The sequence below is a fragment of the Myxine glutinosa genome, chromosome 13, assembly GCF_964187855.1.
Source record: "Myxine glutinosa chromosome 13, kmMyxGlut1.1, whole genome shotgun sequence".
Classification (NCBI taxonomy): domain Eukaryota; kingdom Metazoa; phylum Chordata; class Myxini; order Myxiniformes; family Myxinidae; genus Myxine; species Myxine glutinosa.
This window is the reverse complement of record NC_136273.1, coordinates 88,571,847-88,592,310: the sequence shown is the minus strand read 5'-3', so window position 1 is coordinate 88,592,310 and position 20,464 is coordinate 88,571,847. Positions and strand designations below refer to the sequence as shown.

Genomic DNA, 20,464 nt, shown 5'->3' with positions numbered 1-20,464 from the left:
ATGAGGTATCAAAACTTCAGTACTACAAGGATGAGGTATCAAAACTTCAGTACTACAAGGATGAGGTATCAAAACCTCAGCACTGCAAGGATGAGGTATCAAAACTTCAGTATTACAAGGATGAGGTATCAAAACTCCAGTACTACAAGGATGAGGTATCAAAACCTCAGTACTGCAAGGATGAGGTATCAAAACTTCAGTACTGCAAGGATGAGGTATCAAAACCTCAGTACTGCAAGGATGAGGTATCAAAACTTCAGTACTGCAAGGATGAGGTATCAAAACCTCAGTACTGCAAGGATGAGGTATCAAAACCTCAGCACTGCAAGGATGAGGTATCAAAACCTCAGTACTGCAAGGATGAGGTATCAAAGCCTCAGTACTGTAAGGATGAGGTATCAAAACCTCAGCACTGCAAGGATGAGGTATCAAAACCTCAGCACTGCAAGGATGAGGTATCAAAACTTCAGTACTACAAGGATGAGGTATCAAAACTTCAGTACTACAAGGATGAGGTATCAAAACCTCAGTACTACAAGGATGAGGTATCAAAACCTCAGCACTGCAAGGATGAGGTATGAAAACCTCAGTACTGCAAGGATGAGGTATCAAAACCTCAGTACTGCAAGGATGAGGTATCAAAACTTCAGTACTACAAGGATGAGGTATCAAAACTTCAGTACTGCAAGGATGAGGTATCAAAACCTCAGTACTGCAAGGATGAGGTATCAAAGCCTCAGCACTGCAAGGATGAGGTATCAAAGCCTCAGTACTGCAAGGATGAGGTATCAAAACCTCAGTACTGCAAGGATGAGGTATCAAAACCTCAGTACTGCAAGGATGAGGTATCAAAACTTCAGTACTACAAGGATGAGGTATCAAAACTTCAGTACTGCAAGGATGAGGTATCAAAACTTCAGTACTGCAAGGATGAGGTATCAAAACCTCAGTACTGCAAGGATGAGGTATCAAAACTTCAGTACTGCAAGGATGAGGTATCAAAACCTCAGTAGTTCGAGCATCTCCCTGTTGTTGTGGTATTCCAGTTTGAGTTCATCAATAATATTATTGTTGTTGGTTGTGGTTGTATTGCCAGCCGGCTCCTCAGGCTTTGCGGGACCAGGACAGTGAATTTAAGGAGAAAAACAAATAAATAGTTATGTTTGCATGTCTGTATGTCTGCATGTCCACATGAAACCTCAATCAAAGATCCGCCCGAACTGTTACCAAGACAATGCAGGTCTGGTCTGGTGGTTGAGGTGTGGTCTCGATAAATTCCTCCTTGGCATCAAGTGTAAGAATAAGATGGAGTTTCTTTTTACAAATACCTTATAAAGAACACACGAGGACCGAGCGTAGCTCACTAAGTTTTCAGCGTCCACGTCTCGTGTACAAAAACGTTTTGGTAAAAAGAACAAATAGTGGAATCCAGCGCGTAGTTTAAGATAAGCTTCGAATAAACAACAAGGATAAACTCCACCCGACCTAATCTTCGTTATGACGTCACGGAAATGTCAAAACACTAATTATTGGGTTTCTGGTCTATGTTACCGTCGGCGTCACGATGAGGTTCAAACTTGAATCTCTTCACTTCGTTTTACACCGCTGAGTTTACATACCAAATCACGTGACTAGTCATAAGAAGTACCACTGTAGTACAGGATATATTTCTTCACGCACGTGACAAGACCATGTACCGAATCGGACATGGAACGCCGGACAAGAGGACCTCGTCAGGAGCGAGACAGACAGCTTCACGTCGTTTCGTGGTCATCTTGCTTGCGTGTACGAACCTGAATATGCCCCGCACGCATCCTGCACCACAGATGAGGCAGGACAACATTCATTATGGCAACAGATTTGCGCCTGACAAACCTTCCCCTTCAGCAATAAGGTCTGGACGTCCGGCTGGCAAACCGCCACGGTGGAACCGTTTCTTCTCAAAACAGCCATGATCTTGCTCCAAAACGGAAATCATATATACATATATATTAATTTTTTGGAACATTAGCATTTTGTTGGAGTGTTGGAGTTACGTTAGCAAACATTTCCTGCCATACAGACCATAAATTATCATAACTAGCAACGGTACCTGCCCTACGGGCGGGGGCTTCAATTGGGAGGCCCAAATGAAAAGGCAAAATATCAGAAATTGAACTCAATTGGGAGGCCCAAATGAAAAGGCAAAATATCAGAAATTGAAGGCTTTAAAAAATTTTTTAAACGATTTATAGAAACATCCGTTAAATCATATCAAATGCAAATCATCAAAATCTAAACGGTATTTGTAGAATTTCAATAAAATTCACATCACTGTTCATATCGGTAAATATTATTCCATCGTGTTTGGAAAAATTGGAAATTTGGGGAAAAATTGGAAAAACAACATGGCCTATTTTACTCCAGGGGGTCCCAGGCTTACCCACCCAAAATTTCGTTGCGATCGGTTCGGCCGTTTTTGCGGTACCTGCGAACAGAGACAGACAGACGGAGACGGACGGAGACATTTGGGGAATTACAGTAAGATTGGCCTTGAGTGCATGAACAAAAGCAGAAAATAAAGAAAAGAAAAAACGATTAATTAATCAATTAATTAATTAATTAAAAAAACAAAGAGTGCTCAATTTCAAAATCAAAAAGAGCAGATTTTTTTGGGTTTATTTATTTATTTATTTATGAGCATCAGCATCTTCGCTTCGGTCTTGGTAGCATTCGGAGCACGGTGAGGACGAGTCTCGTTAGGCAAGAGGAATCGATGGTCGAATAGAACATGAACTTCGGTAAAGCTTCCGAAATCATTTCACTCGATCGATGAAACGAGTCATGAGAAGCTCAGATGAAAAATATTCTTTTTGGAAAACCCAAACACCACCCAAAACGAAGTCAACTTCCGGCATGGGACGCGGGCCCTCAAAGAGCAACGACGAGTAAAGAGCTCGACACAAAACGATAAACGTGCAATGTTCGGTTTATCATAAGGTCAGCATTACCTGAACCGAGCAGCAGCGGGTGAAGAACAAACAGGATGCCGGATTAATTCGATGAACGAGAACAAGAAACTTTGGGCAAAGAACAAAAAAACAAGACGAACGAATCGTAATCGAGACAAGATGTGCACAAATAGCTGGAAATGGAAGAGAAAGAAGGCGCTTGGCTCATCGTTCGAGGACATGTCGGATGGTTTGAAGCCAGGAGATGGTGATGTTATGAACCACCATGTTTTGTGCTTTCGATTGGTGGTGACATCCAATTCAACCATTGCTATAAACCACGTGGGGTGACTCAACCTTGGGGTTCTCTGAATTGTGTGCATGATTGAGGTCTTCGGAATTTGCTCGATTAGGGCCCGTCCGCGTATTGCACACAGGATGTTGCACAAGTCAAGTCACCAGAGGGATTTAACATTTCCATGATAAGCTCATTTCACCAAAACAGTAAATCGTTACGGATGCTGGGACTGTGCGCCATCACCATCGATGCACTTCCTAATCTGTTTCGCACGGGATCCTTGGACATTTAACACAGTGTTTCTCAAACTAGTCAGCTTCACCGTGTTAACAAATATAATTTCGTTCAAAATTCTGGGAGATTAGCAAAACTATTCATTTTTGGAATCAGAGCATGGAGAATCCGAAAATCAATGTTGGCATTTGCACAGACACCTGCATGGCCGCCATTTTGGATTTTCAAAATGGCCGCCATAAAATACATATTTTGCGCTGTCTCGGCTTCTAGCAAACCTAGAAACTTAATTAAATATGCTAATCCTATGTTTTCTGGGTCAAGGAATCCAATAAAGGCCTCAAAATAGTGCTCAGGATTATAGAAAAGCAGCAAACAAAGGTAATTGAAAACCATTGTCTTTATATTTGTGATATAACTGTATTACATAATACATGATATTGCAAGTCCTTTGAAGTTATAGGTTGTTATAGGAAGTTATAGGTTGTATCAGATTGAACTATAAGTCCTATACACAGGATCTACGAGGTCTATACCGTTCAGGAATATGCTTTTACAGATATTCATCACTGTCCTGAGTGTCATTTTCGCAAAGGTGTCTACGCAAATGCCAACATTAGTTTTTGGATTCCTCATGCTCTGAATATTCCAAAAATGTAGTTTTGCGAATCTCCAAAAATTTTGAACAAAAAAACATAGTGAACCTGACTAAACGGTGAGTCGTGACCCCCAAGGGGGTTGTGAGTGGGTTTCTGTGGGGGTCGCGAGCTGTCTGTGCCAAGTAGTTACACAAATTCTCGTGATATTCCCAACGACCTACCTATGTGAACTTGCATTCTCACGCTTGGTATCGTGATTAAGACCAAGGACAGGAACAGGTTGATCGATGTTGAGAGCGAATTACGATGTTCACAGAGTAAGACTAGTCCCCGAATTGACACGTGTCCAAAAAGGAAATTAAAATGGCCCAGATTCCAGTCTTTTTGTTACTCCTGTAGTCAGGATTGGCACCAATGGGCTCAACCAGGTTTTCACCACCTGGGTTTTTTTTTTTTTAACCACACTTGAATAAACCCAGTAGAGTCCCCTTACCTTTTAGCCCCTTACCTCGAGTGGCTGTATGCCTTGTTTGGGGGCGATATCCATAAATTAAAATTTTAAAAAGAGTGGATTTTTTTTTCAAAATCCCAATTCCTTGTAGGAATACTAGGGGGTCTCAGCGACCAAATACGAGGACAGATGGGTCGGCTGGTAAATCTGACTGAGAAACACTGCCTTAATACGTCAACATCTATGTTGGTACGTTGTTATCCCATTTTTCTTCTTCGTTTCCTCAAAGTAGAAGATAAATTTCAGATGCCACACGGAAAGACGTCATGAGGCGTAAAGTCCGGTGACGTAATGCTGCTTGACATTCACTTCCTGTACATTTGGTTGCATTAGGTCATTTGTTTTTTCTTGGTAATGCTGTTAGTGAATTGCTTCACCGGATGCAATGCGTAACATTTCCTAGGGTTATGGGTGAAACTTGGCTGCATCATTACGTCCCAGAGATAAAGCAATTCAATTCGGGGTTTTAAACTTGCCAAGTCCTTTGACAAATCGTGTTGAAGCTCATGAACAGATACAGTTGCTCTTACACAAGCCTCGACTTTGTATACAAAAAAAAATAAAAAGTGCCTTCAGAAAGTATTCACACCCTTTAAGTTTTTCACATTTTGTTGTAACAGCCTGAATTTAAAATGGGTTAAATTGAGATTTTTTTTTCTCACTCATCTACACATAATACACCGTAATGTCAAAGTGGAATTTTATATAAATAGAATAATTTACCTAAGTATATTCAATCCCCTGAGTCAACTATTTGTCGAAGCACCATTGGCAGCAATTACAGCTTCGAGGCTTCTTGGGTATGTCTGTATCAGCTTTGCCCGTCGGATTTGGGGAGTTTCTCCCATTCTTTGCAGATTTGCTCAAGCTCTGTCAAGTTGAATGGGGAGTGTCGTTGAACAGCAATCTTAAAGTCTTTCCACAGATTCTCAATGGGATTAAATTCTGCATTTTAGTGCAGAGTGCATTTTGTGCAAAGTTCTCAAGGACTTTAATGTTCTTGTTGTGAAGCCATTCGAGTGTTGCTTTGGCTGAATGATTGTGGTCATTCTCCTGTCGGGACGTAAATCTTTGCCGCAGCTTAAGGTCTTTTGCACTCTGAAGCAGGTTCTCCTCAATGATTTGTCTGTATTTGGCTCCATTCATTGTTCCCTCAATCCTTACAAGTCTCCCAGTTCCTTCTGCTGAAAAGCATCCCCATAGCCTGATGCTGCCACCATCATGCTTCATGTTAGAGATGGTGTTAGATGGGTGATGAACTGTGCTCGGTTTCTGCCAGACGTAGCGCCTTTGCATTCAGGCCAAAGAGTTCAATTTTCGTCTCATCAGAACACAGAATATTTTGCCTTATGCTCTTAGACTCTTTCACGTGCCTTTTTGCAAATTCCAGGAGTGCTGTCATGTGCTTTTTTCTCAGGAGTGATTTTTTGTTTGGCCGTCTGGCCCCTCTCCATTTTCCTCTGAAATTTTCCGTCTGGCCACTCTCCGATAAAGCCGAGATATGTGAAGTGCCGCAGATACTGTTGTCCTTCCGGCATGTTCTCCTATCTCAGCCAAGGATCTCTGTAGTTCTGTCAGAGTGGCCATTGGGTTATTGGTCACCTCCCTGACCAAGGTCCTTCTTGCCCAGTTGCCCAGTTTGGTCGGACGGCCAGCTCTAGGAAGAGTCTGGGTAGTTCCATATTCTTTCCATTTCCTAATGATGGAGCTCACTGTGCTCTTGGGAACTTTCAACACTCTAGAAGTTGTTTTATACCCTTTTCCAGATTTATGCCTCCTCAAAATTATATCTCGGAGTTATACGGACAGTTCCTTGGATTTTTAGATAGTTTCTACTCAGAAATGCACTGTGAAGCGTGAGACCCTTACATTGAAAGGTGTGTTTCTTTCTAAATCATGTCCAATCAATATAATTGGACACAGGTGGACTCCAGTCAAGTTGTGGAGACATCTCAAGGATGACCAAAGGAAATTGGATGCACCTGAGCTCAATTTGGAGTGTCATAGCAAAGGGGTTGAATACTTATTAACTGAAGTAATTTCATCTTTTCCTTTTTTTATCAATTCGTAAAAAAATTCTAAAAAAATTCTACTTTGACATTATGGGGTATTAAGTGTAGATCAGTGAGAAAACAAATCTCAATTTAATCCATTTTAAATTCAGGCTGTAACACAACGAAATGTGAAAAAGTCAAAGGGAGTGAATACTTTCTGAAGGCATTGTATGTACATATATACGAGACGTCATCAAGCAGACCTAATCAAGCAGTTGAATGAATCTCTTAGTGATGACTCCCGATAATCAGAATCCGAAAGGCCAAGTTTTAAGGAGTTGGATTGCATGGAACTCTAAAGCAGGAGGAGGCTATTAAGTCCATCAAAGCCTAAGCTATAGTTGCTTGTCCGTGCTCTGTCCTTTTTTTAAACAAATGTTGAGCATCAAGCAAGGAAGCAGCACGTACCATTTTTAGTCTTTGTTATGACTCGGCCCGGGGTCAGATTTCAGTTCGAACCGCCGACCTCCCAGACTCAGAGCCCATTAGGCCTTTCAGGTTGCATACTTTGAAAGTATCAATTCCATTCATATTTAAAGTTTCCTCTTGCAATATAAATTGTGTTCAAATACACTACACACACGCAGGGATAATAAACCATACCACCATTGTCTGCGCAGGCAAGGCCTTCCACCACAACTTTCTTTTGTTTCAAAGGGAACATAAAGTTGACTTTTCCATCTGCTATCACTCACTTGAGGACATTAAAGATTCCACGTCACATATCTGAAGTAGAGCTTAAACATCCCACAGTGAAACGGTTTTTTGGGTCGGTACGGTGGAACAAAGACGTTAACCCCAAAACGGCTTCAGTGATGCTCAAAGGTCGTCGCCTTGGTAACTAGACACCATCTTTAATCTCAAAACGACGCCAACATTAAGCCCATAGTTTAACAAGCATTCTGAGTATTGCGCTGCAATACATGTTCCCTACCGGCAGTCTGTCGTCCGGAAAACTGTTGGGGAAATTACCAAAGTTCAAAGTGCCATAACTTTGTCAAAAACGATCGAAACGTCGTGAAGTTCGAACTTGATCTGTAACTTATGAGGAAACAATGTACCAAGTTTGAAATCATTAGCATTAAGAGTTTCGAAAAAAAGTCCGGAAAACTGTTCTTTGCGTGACGGACTGACAGACTGACAGCAAACCTATAGTCCCCTCCGGTGTACACCGGTAGGGGAATAATACGCCTGCAAGGTCGCTCCGTGGAGCAGCCTGCACGTATTGCACTATGTGTGAATTATATAATTACCAACTCATGGTCTGAGGTAACTCGGCTAAAAATTATCCAATTTGCACCAAATAAAGTTTATGAATGGTTGCACAGACCCCTACTTCTCACTAAAAGTGGAAACAGAATGTAAATTGGAGTTAAAACAAGGAATATTAACAGCTTTGACTTACCGCACTCCAAATTATAGTACGGAAAACTGTTGGGGAAATTACCAACGTTCAATGTGCCATAACTTTGTCAAAAATGATCGAAAGGTCGTGAAGTTCGAACTTGATCTGTAACTTATCATGAGGAAACCATGTACCAAGTTTGAAATCATTAGCATTAAGAGTTTAGAAAAAAAAAGTCCGGAAAACTGTTCTTTGCGTGACGGACTGACAGACAGACAGGACGGAGTGCAAACCTATAGTCCCCTCCGGTGTACACCGGTAGGGGACTAATAGAAGTGCAAACCATCATGATGATGACAGTACCGAATCAAACAAAAATACCAATACTATCAATGACAACGCCAACCCAAACCCAAACAGATAACAAAGCAAAGTAAATATTGAAAGTATATAAACCTATAACTGTACGTTTCCCAAATTTATGAGAGCTCAGTCAATTTATCGATTCCAGCTTCACAAGTATTCAAACTTATTCAGGGCGACTAACAAGTTCTCATTTAAGCCTGGTGTTGGCTTAGTGGTGAGGGTGCCGGCTTGGGATCCTGGGTTGGGATCCTGGGTTCAAATCCCGGCCGATCGCTGAATTAATGCCAGGGGGGTTGACTCAGCCTGTCATCCTTCTGAGGTCGGCAAACGTAATTCCCTGTGTGTTGCAAGAGGCGACGAACAGGGTTGGCAGCAGGAAGGGCATCAGACCATAAAACATTGTTCAAAAAAGGTGACCACAGTGTCCAAAAAAGGCCAACCCCTGCTCTGTGGGGAAAAATGGCCTCTACAGGTGGTTCTTCTAACAAGTTTTCATTTGTTGCATACGAGCCAGTAGTCCCCGTAGTCACGCAACAGGTTATCTAGAGACTAGAGGGTTGCGGATCAACCTTTGCATATTATAAACTTGAGGGTTTCCGGTGTAGTCGACTCATAATTTTGGTAGGGCGGTTATTTATTTATTAACCTACTGTACTGGTCGAAAGGACAAATCTTTACAAACATGTTTACAGTGGGACATGACCAAAAGTCACGTAATGCCAATGTACTTTGACCGCTGGCTAAACCTCCAAGTCAACAACCCCTCTAGCTTTTTCCGGAAAATGCTGATACTGCCTGAAGTTTATACCCCGAGGTACACCTGTTGACAATGAACTATCTACCCCATTAACATACAAATTTCCTTCCAGCTCTAACTTTTAAGCCGATTGCTCTTCTATGTTAACCTTCCATTCCAACCACAGATTTTGGGCCTCATATATTACCTGTACCTTTATGAAGCGCTACGAGTCACGTATGTTACACATTAAAGTGTTCAAAAGAGGGATTTTTAACCTTCAAGAAATCTTCAAGCAAACAATAGTCGGAGTCAAAGCAAACAAAGCAACGAGAAAATATCGGTTGTTTGTTCGTAAAAACAAAAACAAAACGTAGTTTTGAACAACTTCCTTAAAGCAAAACCCTGTATGAAACCCACAAAAATGCCCGTAATTACAACAAACACAGAACCATTCCAAGGAAGTCGGCATGGCTTTGTGGAAAACCGTTTAGCCACAGGGTAGGTTTGCCTGATTTTTGTTTTCCCACACTATCCCCCTTCCTACTCCCCATCCTCAAATTGATTTCATACGGCGCAGGAGTCTACGCCCCATTCGGCTTGCCAAGGACCTAGAGTACGAGGATTCCGAAGACTCCACTCAAGGGGCTCTCCCTCGTCGCGTTCCTTTGTCAGGCCAAGATCTCCAAGGTAACAAGTACTGTGACAATTGAAAACGTCAGGAGATCCATCGTGACAAGAAGCAGAAACGGCTCAAGAAACTCAGGAAAATGTTTCGCCTGCCACGGTTTTTGTGTTGAAGTAGAGGGAGCTGATATACAACTACCACAATGCGTCTGCAAAGGAAGGGGATTTATAAAGTACTAGCGCATACTCTCCCACATCCCAAACCTCTGCCTCTCTTGGTGAGAATTTCCCCAAAAATGAAAAAATTTTCAATGGCTTTTTTTTTTTTTGTGGAAAATATCTTGGGTAAAACCGAAGTAGGACCTCCCTGAGTATTCCCTGAAATTGTGTTGTCGATCAGTCTAAGGGTCTCAGAGTAGTTACCAGACAGACAAACAAAACAGACATACATAGCTCTGTCTTATACATTAGAAGATACCTGAATCGAAAGTCTACACCCCCTTTCAACTTTCCACCCTTTGTTGTCTTACAACCTGGAATTAAATTGCAATAAATAAAACTTTTTCCACCTTTATTTAAACATCGTAACCCGCAACTTCCAAGTGAAAACCAAATGCCACAAATTCCACAAAATTAATTTAAAATACAAAACTAGAATATCTTGGTTTGGATAAGTGCAGTGTGCATAGAAAATAATTCAATTTGAAACTAATCAAACTAGAACGCCACTCAGTAGAGCGCATACTCCCGCCGTGGGTCAAGTTGGAATAGTACGATTTCACAAAAGTTTGAGGGAGTAGTTCAGTGACAACACAAGACAAGACAACACAAGACAGACACTGCACAGATATATATTTAGAATATATAGAAGATAATGTAAAAAAAAAAACAAGGCAAGTTCACTTACATTTTCGGATTCAGCATTCAATGCTATATAAGTGAGTGTATTTTGAGGCACGTGTGACTTCAAATAAAATTGTAAGCCAGGAAAACGTCCGTTTCATTCCTTACGGATACAACATGTAAAACTGGCCCAAACGTCAAAACAAAACTCGCTCATTTTAAGTCGTACAAGCTAATGCGACCACTCATTCTTCTGGGAAGAATCCCGTGCACATGCTGGTCACACTTATAACTCAGCTAAGTCTTTATAAGTTCATCAAATACTGATACCGCGAATGACATTCGCTGAGGTAAATGTTGATATCTCTTCTGAGGTTAAAAAAAAAAGAAAACGTTTTAAAGCATTATACGTATCAAACGATACATTTTATGAAACGGGGAAACCTAATACACACTTTCGTGGTTTTAAAATGACAGAATATGTCTTTATTAGAAAAGAAAAAAAGAACCTTGAAGACGACGCTGCTAATAAAATACACCACTCTAACGCATAACCACGACTTTAAACTACATTTACAACAAATATGAAAACTATTTTCATATCACAATGTTAAATATAGAATATATAGAAGATAATGTTTAAAAAAATGAGCCCTATCTTCCAATGGTAAACAATCCTTCAAAAAATTCCTGGATCCGGAATAATATCCTGAGCTTCACCAAAAACTAATCACTTCTTCCTTATCCCAAGGACAATCATCCCACCAACTTTCATCCAAATCCGTTCAGAAAATTTCCAGATATCTTGTTCACAAACACACACACACACGAACACACACACACACACACACACACACGCATTACTCCTTGGCGGGAGTAAAAACAACTATCCCAGAACATGGTTACATGAGCTTTTAAAGAATATTTATGGCATTTACGGGGACTTCCTGTTCTAGCTACCTGTCTGAGACTGGCACTTCAGCCAATAATAATAATATTAATGTTTGCATTTTCTACCAGGGTTATGATTGATGATGTTTTTCTACCAGAACTTGTTTGCTTATTAGAATTTTTTTTATTTTTGAATAGAAGCTCGAGGCTCGTGAAAGATCTAACATTAAAATCACACAAAAAGTCAAACCGACACATAAAACATATAATAAGGGGAGCGGTAGACAAGATGAGGAGAGAGGGGGAAGGACACAAACACAACATTTGAGAGCAGGGACATCGAGAGATCTGTGGGAGGGAGAGGGCTTGGGGGAAGGTGGGAGAGGTATAAAACAAATGGACACTGCAAGGACTTCCAGGAAAGAAGTCGGTATTTCAAAAAAGTGGATCTGGGGTGAATTAGCAGGGGTAGAAAAGATCAAGGTTTTGGATGGGGGAAGGTAAGAGATGGTGGTGAGATGGTGGGATGGTGAGAGAATGTCTTTCATCCTCTTGTCTTACTTACACCAAGCAAAGTATCCAGTTCACCATAAACAAGTTAAACAAGCAAGAATCATGAAAATCGCGGTTAAGAACTTTTAAACTTTGTCCTTTGTTATCAACACTAATTTGGTTCCACTCCAACCACTCCCCCCCCCCCCGAACCCCCACCCCTTGCCCCCCAATCAAATTTCACAAAGTCAGGCCATGACCAAGTTAATCATTCTTAATCACAACCAAGGACCAAAGTGATACGACTTGTGGGACAACATGCGTTGTTTGTTGAACATGTGCACAAGGATGGGCCTTCCAAAAGTTCAACATAAACAAGCAGATTAGAACGGGGTCAGGTTCAAACTGGACCACAAAGCACACGTTACGCAGTGCAACAGCTTTCTCTCTTCTTGTGGACAAGGCTCGTCCATTTTGAGCCAAGCCGCACCATCACTTTTGTTGGAAAATGCTTTGTGAGAAAAGAGTTGGAATGGAGGGGTGTAATTTAAAGGAGCACTTGATTGGTTGCCAAAAGGAAAGACAACGAAACAGCAACTTAGATCAGACTGGGGGCGGATGGGGGCGAGGGGTTGGGGGGTTTGAGGGGTCAACCCTAGGTTAATATAATGATGATTTAGGAAACCTTCCTGCTGTTCCTTCCATAAGGAGAATTCAAAACATTCCAAGAATGAACGTGATCACCAGGAAATGGCCAAAATTACATCCAGAGGAAAACATGCATTGCCCTATACCTTATTAGATCCAGATGAAAACCACGTCACCCATTATGCTCACATGTACGAGTCACGCAAGCACCAGCAGCAGACAAGTGGCGTTTCCATTATCCTCGAGGGTGGGCGCCGTGGGAAGGTGGCAATTTTACTCACAGCTGTTACTCTTTGAGCTAAAAGGAAACCTAGGGCCTTACAGTAAAAACATAGAATTGTCACCGGCAACATTCGACCAGGCCTTCAATTTTAAGCGAACGACCACCATTCCAAGCGGGAAACCTTTGGAGGGAGAGAGTTATTGTTCGAGGAATGTGTGTACATATTAAAGTGTGTTCACACAGACAAACGGAACCTCGGACCAAATGGGAAGTTTTCAAACGCCGAGGTCTTTTTTGCGCGATATGGAACCTTCGGATTCGGACGCTAGTCAATCCGTCGGGGCCCATGGACTTGTAATCCGTATCATAATCTGAGCGAACATTTGGCATAGGCATCTAATCCGTCTGGACCCATGGACTTGTAATATGGATCATAATCTGAGCGAACATTTGGCGTAGGCATCTAATCCGTCGGGGCCCATGGACTTGTAATCCGTATCATAATCTGAGCTAACATTTGGCGTAGGCATCTAATCCGTATCATAATCTGAGCGAACATTTGGCATAGGCATCTAATCCGTCGGGGCCCATGGACTTGTAATATGGATCATAATCTGAGCGAACATTTGGCGTAGGCATCTAATCCGTATCATAATCTGAGCGAACATTTGGCATAGGCATCTAATCCGTCGGGGCCCATGGACTTGTAATATGGATCATAATCTGAGCGAACATTTGGCGTAGGCATCTAATCCGTCGGGGCCCATGGACTTGTAATCCGTATCATAATCTGAGCGAACATTTGGCGTAGGCATCTAATCCGTATCATAATCTGAGCGAACATTTGGCATAGGCATCTAATCCGTCTGGACCCATGGACTTGTAATACGGATCATAATCTGAGCAAACATTTGGCGAAGGCATCTAATTCGTATCATAATCTAAGCAAACATTTGGCGTAGGCATCTAATTCGTATCATAATCTGAGCAAACATTTGGCGTAGGTATCTAATTCGTATCATAATCTAAGCGAACATTTGGCGAAGGCATCTAATTCGTATCATAATCTAAGCAAACATTTGGCGTAGGCATCTAATTCGTATCATAATCTGAGCAAACATTTGGCGTAGGCATCTAATCCGTCGGGACCCATGGACTTGTAATATGGATCATAATCTGAGCGAACATTTGGCGTAGGCATCTAATCCGTCGGGACCCATGGACTTGTAATATGGATCATAATCTGAGCGAACATTTGGCGTAGGCATCTAATCCGTCGGGGCCCATGGACTTGTAATATGGATCATAATCTGAGCGAACATTTGGCGTAGGCATCTAATCCGTCGGGGCCCATGGACTTGTAATACGGATCATAATCTGAGCGAACATTTGGCGTAGGCATCTAATTCGTATCATAATCTAAGCGAACATTTGGCGAAGGCATCTAATTCGTATCATAATCTAAGCAAACATTTGGCGTAGGCATCTAATTCGTATCATAATCTAAGCGAACATTTGGCGAAGGCATCTAATTCGTATCATAATCTGAGCAAACATTTGGCATAGGCATCTAATTCGTATCATAATCTAAGCAAACATTTGGCGTAGGCATCTAATCCGTCTGGACCCATGGACTTGTAATACGGATCATAATCTGAGGGAACATTTGGCGTAGGCATCTAATCCGTCTGGACCCCATGGACTTGTAATATGGATCATAATCTCAGCGAACATTTGGCGTACGCATCTAATCCGTCTGGACCCCATGGACTTGTAATACCGATCATAATCTGAGCGAACATTTGGCATAGGCATCTAATCCGTATCACAATCAAAGCAAACATTTGGCATAGGCATCTAATCCGTATCATAATCAAAGCAAACATTTGGCGTAGGCATCTAATTCGTATCATAATCAAAGCAAACATTTGGCGTAGGCATCTAATTCGTATCATAATCTAAGCAAACATTTGGCGTAGGCATCTAATCCGTCGACTAGCTATCTGAGGATGGTGTCTGCATAGCACATAGTCACTCGTGACATGACGTCTCATGACATGCCTTTCACCGCCCAAAAAAACCTTAATATGAATCAAGAATTTAGATGTCAAAACTTCAACAAAAGAATGTTAAGAAGGAAAAAAAACCACAATGGCATTTATCTAAAATTATTTAAACCTCCGCCTGGTTGGCCATATCACTCAATGGTGAAGAATCACTTAAAAAATTATACTACCTGGATCCAGATACGGATGTTCACCAAAATCGAATCGAATAGTCCTCGTCACACACACAACCGGTCCACCAAGTTTCGTCCAAATCCATCCATAACTTTTTGAGATATCCCGCAATGTATCGTTTTGGCCCCATCTCTCAATGGTGAAGAATCGCTTAAGAAATTAAATAATTCTCATATCCGATTGCATATTCAGATCTTCACGAAAATCGAATCCAATCGTCCTTGTCCGATACACAACCAGTCCACCAAGTTTCGTCTAAATGCATCCACAACTTTTTGAGATGTCCCGCAATGTATCGTTTTTGGCCCTATCTCCCAATGGTGAAGAATCACTAAAAAAATTCTAGTAGCCGGATCCGCATCTTCACCAAAATCTAATCATTTCGTCCTTGTCACATACGCTACATCTCTGCCAAATTTAGTCCGAATCCGTCCACAACTTTTTGAGATATTTTGTTCACAGACAAACGGACAGACGACAGACAGGGGTGAAAACATAACCTGCATCCACCTTTTGTGGCTGAGGTAACAACTCCTGAATGAAAAACGTCAACAACAAATTTGCCGACAGACGGGTTGGGTTAGTTTCCCCACGAATGATGGTTGTTGTCCTGACAGGAACTTGTAAGAGAAGAACTCGTCAATCGCAAAACTGGCAACGCACCTTCCTGACAAGCCACAGGGTCCAAGGCTACCACAGGTGAGCAACAATGGCCGACGATCCCTCACCTCAAGGCCGTAATTCCTCTGCCAAAAGTCGGAAAACGCGCAATCTGTGCCCCACCGAGTCCCATTTTAGACTTTTTAAGCCGAGAGTTTGATGCTGGTCACGTGTCCGGTCACGTGTTGCTAGTCTCAAAATTAGTTTTGTAGCTGAACACGTACCCAGGTACTCATGTGATAGTGGTGAAGTTTGAGTAGGACACATCTGAGCGCTTCCTTCCAAATATCCACCGTACCTGTCTTTATTTCTACAAAATACTTAAGGAATTAAACTACCTCAACTGGCCTGGTAGGAATGCTCCACAACCCTGATCACTGGTGTGCAGGTTTGGACCCACCACCCTTATCCTACGGTAGTGGTTCCCAAACTTTGTCCACGAACCAAAACTTGAAATCCCATTCGCCTCGTGACCCAAATTGTACCTGCGATAAAAAAATAAAATAAAATATATATAAATATAAATAAATAAATAAATATATATATATATAAATATAAATAAATAAATAAATATAAATATAAATAAATAAATATAAATATAAATAAATAAATAAATAAATATATATATAAATATAAATAAATAAATATATATATATATATAAATAAATATATATATATATATATATATATATATATATATATATAAATAAACAATGTCGGAGAAAACGATTTCGACGTGAAAACAAAGTTCAAAAAGTGTTGTTTTTCAAGTTCGGGTCACGACCCTGGGATTGGGAACTCCTGCCCTACGGCCCAGTCCCTTCTTCCACCTGAGATTGTATCAGTACCTTCCTCTTCTTACTCTTAGTACGGATATTCTACACCCCCTCTGCTCCCCCATATTTTACAGGAGGGAGAACGTGTGCGAACTTTCACACCACGGAACACGCGGGAACATGTGAGAACATGTGAGAACACGCGGGAACACTGCACAACTCAACTTCTCAGGGAAATAAGAAGTCTGATAAGAAGTCTGAAGTCCTTAACAATTCTTTAAAATTGTACTCAACTTCAACAAAACTATTTTCGTGTCAATACAGAAATATATATACAGTATGCACAAGAAGGTACCAATGGAACGTAAAATGTGACCATCACCTAAATTCCCTCCACCCTCCCACCTCAAGTCCTCAACCTCCTCCTCCTCCTCCCAATCCCACCGCAGGTCCTCAACCTCCTCCTCCCAATCCCACCGCAGGTCCTCAACCTCCTCCTCCCAATGCCACCACAGGCCCTCAACCTCCCCCTCCCAACTCCACTGCAAGTCCTCAACCTCCCCCTCCCAACCCCACCGCAAGTCCTCAACATTCCCCTCCAAACCCCAAAGCAAGTCCTCAACCTCCCCAACTCCACCGCAAGTCCTCAACCTCCCCCTCCCAACTCCACCGCAAGTCCTCAACCTCCCCCTCCCAGCCCCACCACAAGTCCTCAACATTCCCCTCCAAACCCCACAGCAAGTCCTCAACCTCCCCCTCCCCATACCAATTCCACCGCAAGTCCTCAACCTGCCCCTCCCAACTCCACCACAAGTCCTCAACCTCCCCCTCCCAACTCCACCACAAGTCCTCAACCTCCCCCTCCCAATTCCACTGCAAGTCCTCAACCTCCCCCTCCCAATTCCACTGAAAGTCCTCAAACTCCCCCTCCCAACTCCACTGCAAGTCATCAATGCCCTCCCCACAACTACAGAGACCCTTCCCTTTCCCAGCTTCAAAAACGAAATAATGTTTTCATTTTTGAGAATGCACGTCGGGCGTTCAAAGTTCTCGGATCGAGATTTATATACAAATAGTGTAAGAAATGACAACGGTTTTATTTTGCAATGCAAGTGTTATTAATATGATCAGCAATTAGAGCCGGGTTGTCTTGTTAATTAAAGTGCACAAACTATTTGATTTCAGGATAATAAAACGATGGTGTTCATTGGACTATTAATTGTGAATAAATGAATATACAATGTTTTTCTAAATAAATGGGGATGGGATGACGCCATACCGGCTTCTAATCTGTCGAGCATGGGTTTGAATCCCTGCCCAACTATAAACTGTCATCATGGTGGTTCATCAGTGTGTGCGTCAGTATTATATGTGCCATCCCTCGGGTGGACGTTAAGCTGGGCATCCCGTCTTCTGGCATTCGTTGGTGGATGTTGAAGATCACATGGTGTCCATCACGAAGAGTAGGCGAGCTATCTCCGGCACCCAGAACACATTACACATGATTGTCCTCCCCTTAGTCGAACATCAGGACTGGCCAGCCAGTTCGTGAAAGCCTTGGGCCAAACCCATAAGAACGTGGGAATAATTGTGCCAGTTGATAAAGATTTAGCATCAATAAATAATCCTTCCGAAAACATTTTGAACACACCTCGCTCAAATGGATTCCGAACACACCTCGCACACTTGGATTCCGAGCACCCCTCGCACACTTGGATTCCGAGCACCCCTCGCACACTAGGATTCCTAACACCCCTCGCACACTTGGATTCCTAACACCCCTCGCACACTTGGATTCCTAACACCCCTCGCACACTTGGATTCCTAACACCCCTCGCACACTTGCATTCCTAACACCCCTCGCACACTTGCATTCCTAACACCCCTCGCACACTTGCATTCCTAACACCCCTCGCACACTTGCATTCCTAACACCCCTCGCACACTTGGATTCCTAACACCCCTCGCACACTTGGATTCCTAACACCCCTCGCACACTTGGATTCCTAACACCCCTCGCACACTTGGATTCCGAACACCCCTCGCACACTTGGATTCCGAACACCCCTCGCACACTTGGATTCCTAACACCCCTCGCACACTTGGATTCCTAACACCCCTCGCACACTTGGATTCCTAACACCCCTCGCACACTTGGATTCCTAACACCCCTCGCACACTTGGATTCCTAACACCCCTCGCACACTTGGATTCCTAACACCCCTCGCACACTTGGATTCCTAACACCCCTCGCACACTTAGATTCCTAACACCCCTCGCACACTTGGATTCCGAGCACCCCTCGCACACTTGGATTCCTAACACCCCTCGCACACTTGGATTCCTAACACCCCTCGCACACTTAGATTCCTAACACCCCTCGCACACTTGGATTCCGAGCACCCCTCGCACACTTGGATTCCTAACACCCCTCGCACACTTGGATTCCGAGCACCCCTCGCACACTTGGATTCCAAACCCACCTCGCACACTTGGATTCCTAACACCCCTCGCACACTTGGATTCCTAACACCCCTCGCACACTTGGATTCCGAACGCCCCTCGCACACTTGGATTCCGAACGCCCCTCGCACACTTGGATTCCGAACACCCCTCGCACACTTTTCATCACCATCTGAGGGAAACTCACCGACTCGGCAGTGGCGTGGAATATTAAGAGGAACCCGAGAATCCAACTTGTCCGCAGGAGCCCCATAGCTGTAGAAATGTCTGAGTCCGACTTTTTCCTTTCACGATCCCAAGTTGCGCTTGCTCTGAAATTGATGCGACGTGAGTCGTTCCTTCTGTATGTCCCTCTCTCGCTCTCTTTCCTTCGTAGCAGTCCACGTCACTCCGCCTCCTTGTATGACGTCAGTGCTTGCAAAACAGTGGGCTGAGGATCGGCGTCACGTGACTGAGCGCGTGTGCACGTACGTTATGAACCAGGAGGATAAAACTCCCGCGCGCGCTCTTATACGAGCGGCCACCCAAGGTTACGCCCCCTCCTCCCCGCTATGCTCCGCCCTCTCACCCATTTCACATAACCGCGACGTTTGCGAAACCTGCATGTTCCACGTAGATCGATGGGTCTTTCCCGTGGGATGTTTTTTCTCCTAAAATCGCGTGACCTGTTTTTTTTTTTCCATTCCGGTTTCGATTTTATTTTTGTCATTTGTTAATTCGCGAAACTCAAAGGTCACACACAATAACCATGCACGGACATTGTTTTATTAACAAAACACCGCGGCTTCGTGGAAAAGTCACAAATGAAAACAACTTCATCTTTCCATTTCATATATGCGTCCGTAGTGAAGAATCTAATCGGATTTGTTTACAGTCACTCACGTTTAAATTACTGTTAACAAATTCACTTAACGTTAAAATCACTGTTAATTCAGTCACTCACGTTAAAATCAATGTTAACACAGTCACAAGTTAGAATCACTGTTAACACAGCCATTCACATTTAAATCACTGTTAACACAGTCACTCACGTTTAAATTACTGTTAACAAATTCACTTAACGTCAAAATCACTGTTAACACAGTCACAAGTTAGAATCACTGTTAACACAGCCATTCACATTTAAATCACTGTTACCACAGTCACTCACGTTTAAATTACTGTTAACAAATTCACTTAACGTCAAAATCACTGTTATCACAGTCGCAAGTTAGAATCACTGTTAACACAGCCATTCACATTTAAATCACTGTTAACACACAGTCACTCACGTTTAAATTACTGTTAACAAATTCACTCAACGTCAAAATCACTGTTAACACAGTCACAAGTTAGATTCACTGTTAACACAGCCATTCACATTTACATCACTGTTAACACACAGTCACTCACGTTTAAATTACTGTTAACAAATTCACTTAATGTAAAAATCACTGTTAACACAGTCACTCATGGTTTAAATTACTGTTAACAAATTCACTTAACGTCAAAAATACTGTTAACACAGTCACAAGTTAGAATCACTATT

General features: G+C 42.4%; 1 protein-coding gene across 1 annotated transcript in view; it reads right to left on the bottom strand.

Moving 5' to 3' along the window:
* Positions 1–19,419, bottom strand: part of LOC137439101 (syndecan-4) — a 31,281-nt gene extending 11,862 nt beyond the window's left edge. Inside the window, exon 1 of the mRNA XM_068134802.2 lies at positions 19,124–19,419. Coding sequence (XP_067990903.2) covers positions 19,124–19,189 — 66 coding nt within the window. The 5' untranslated portion in view covers positions 19,190–19,419. The remainder of the gene's footprint in view (positions 1–19,123) is intronic.
* Between the last annotated feature and the right edge of the window lie 1,045 nt (positions 19,420–20,464).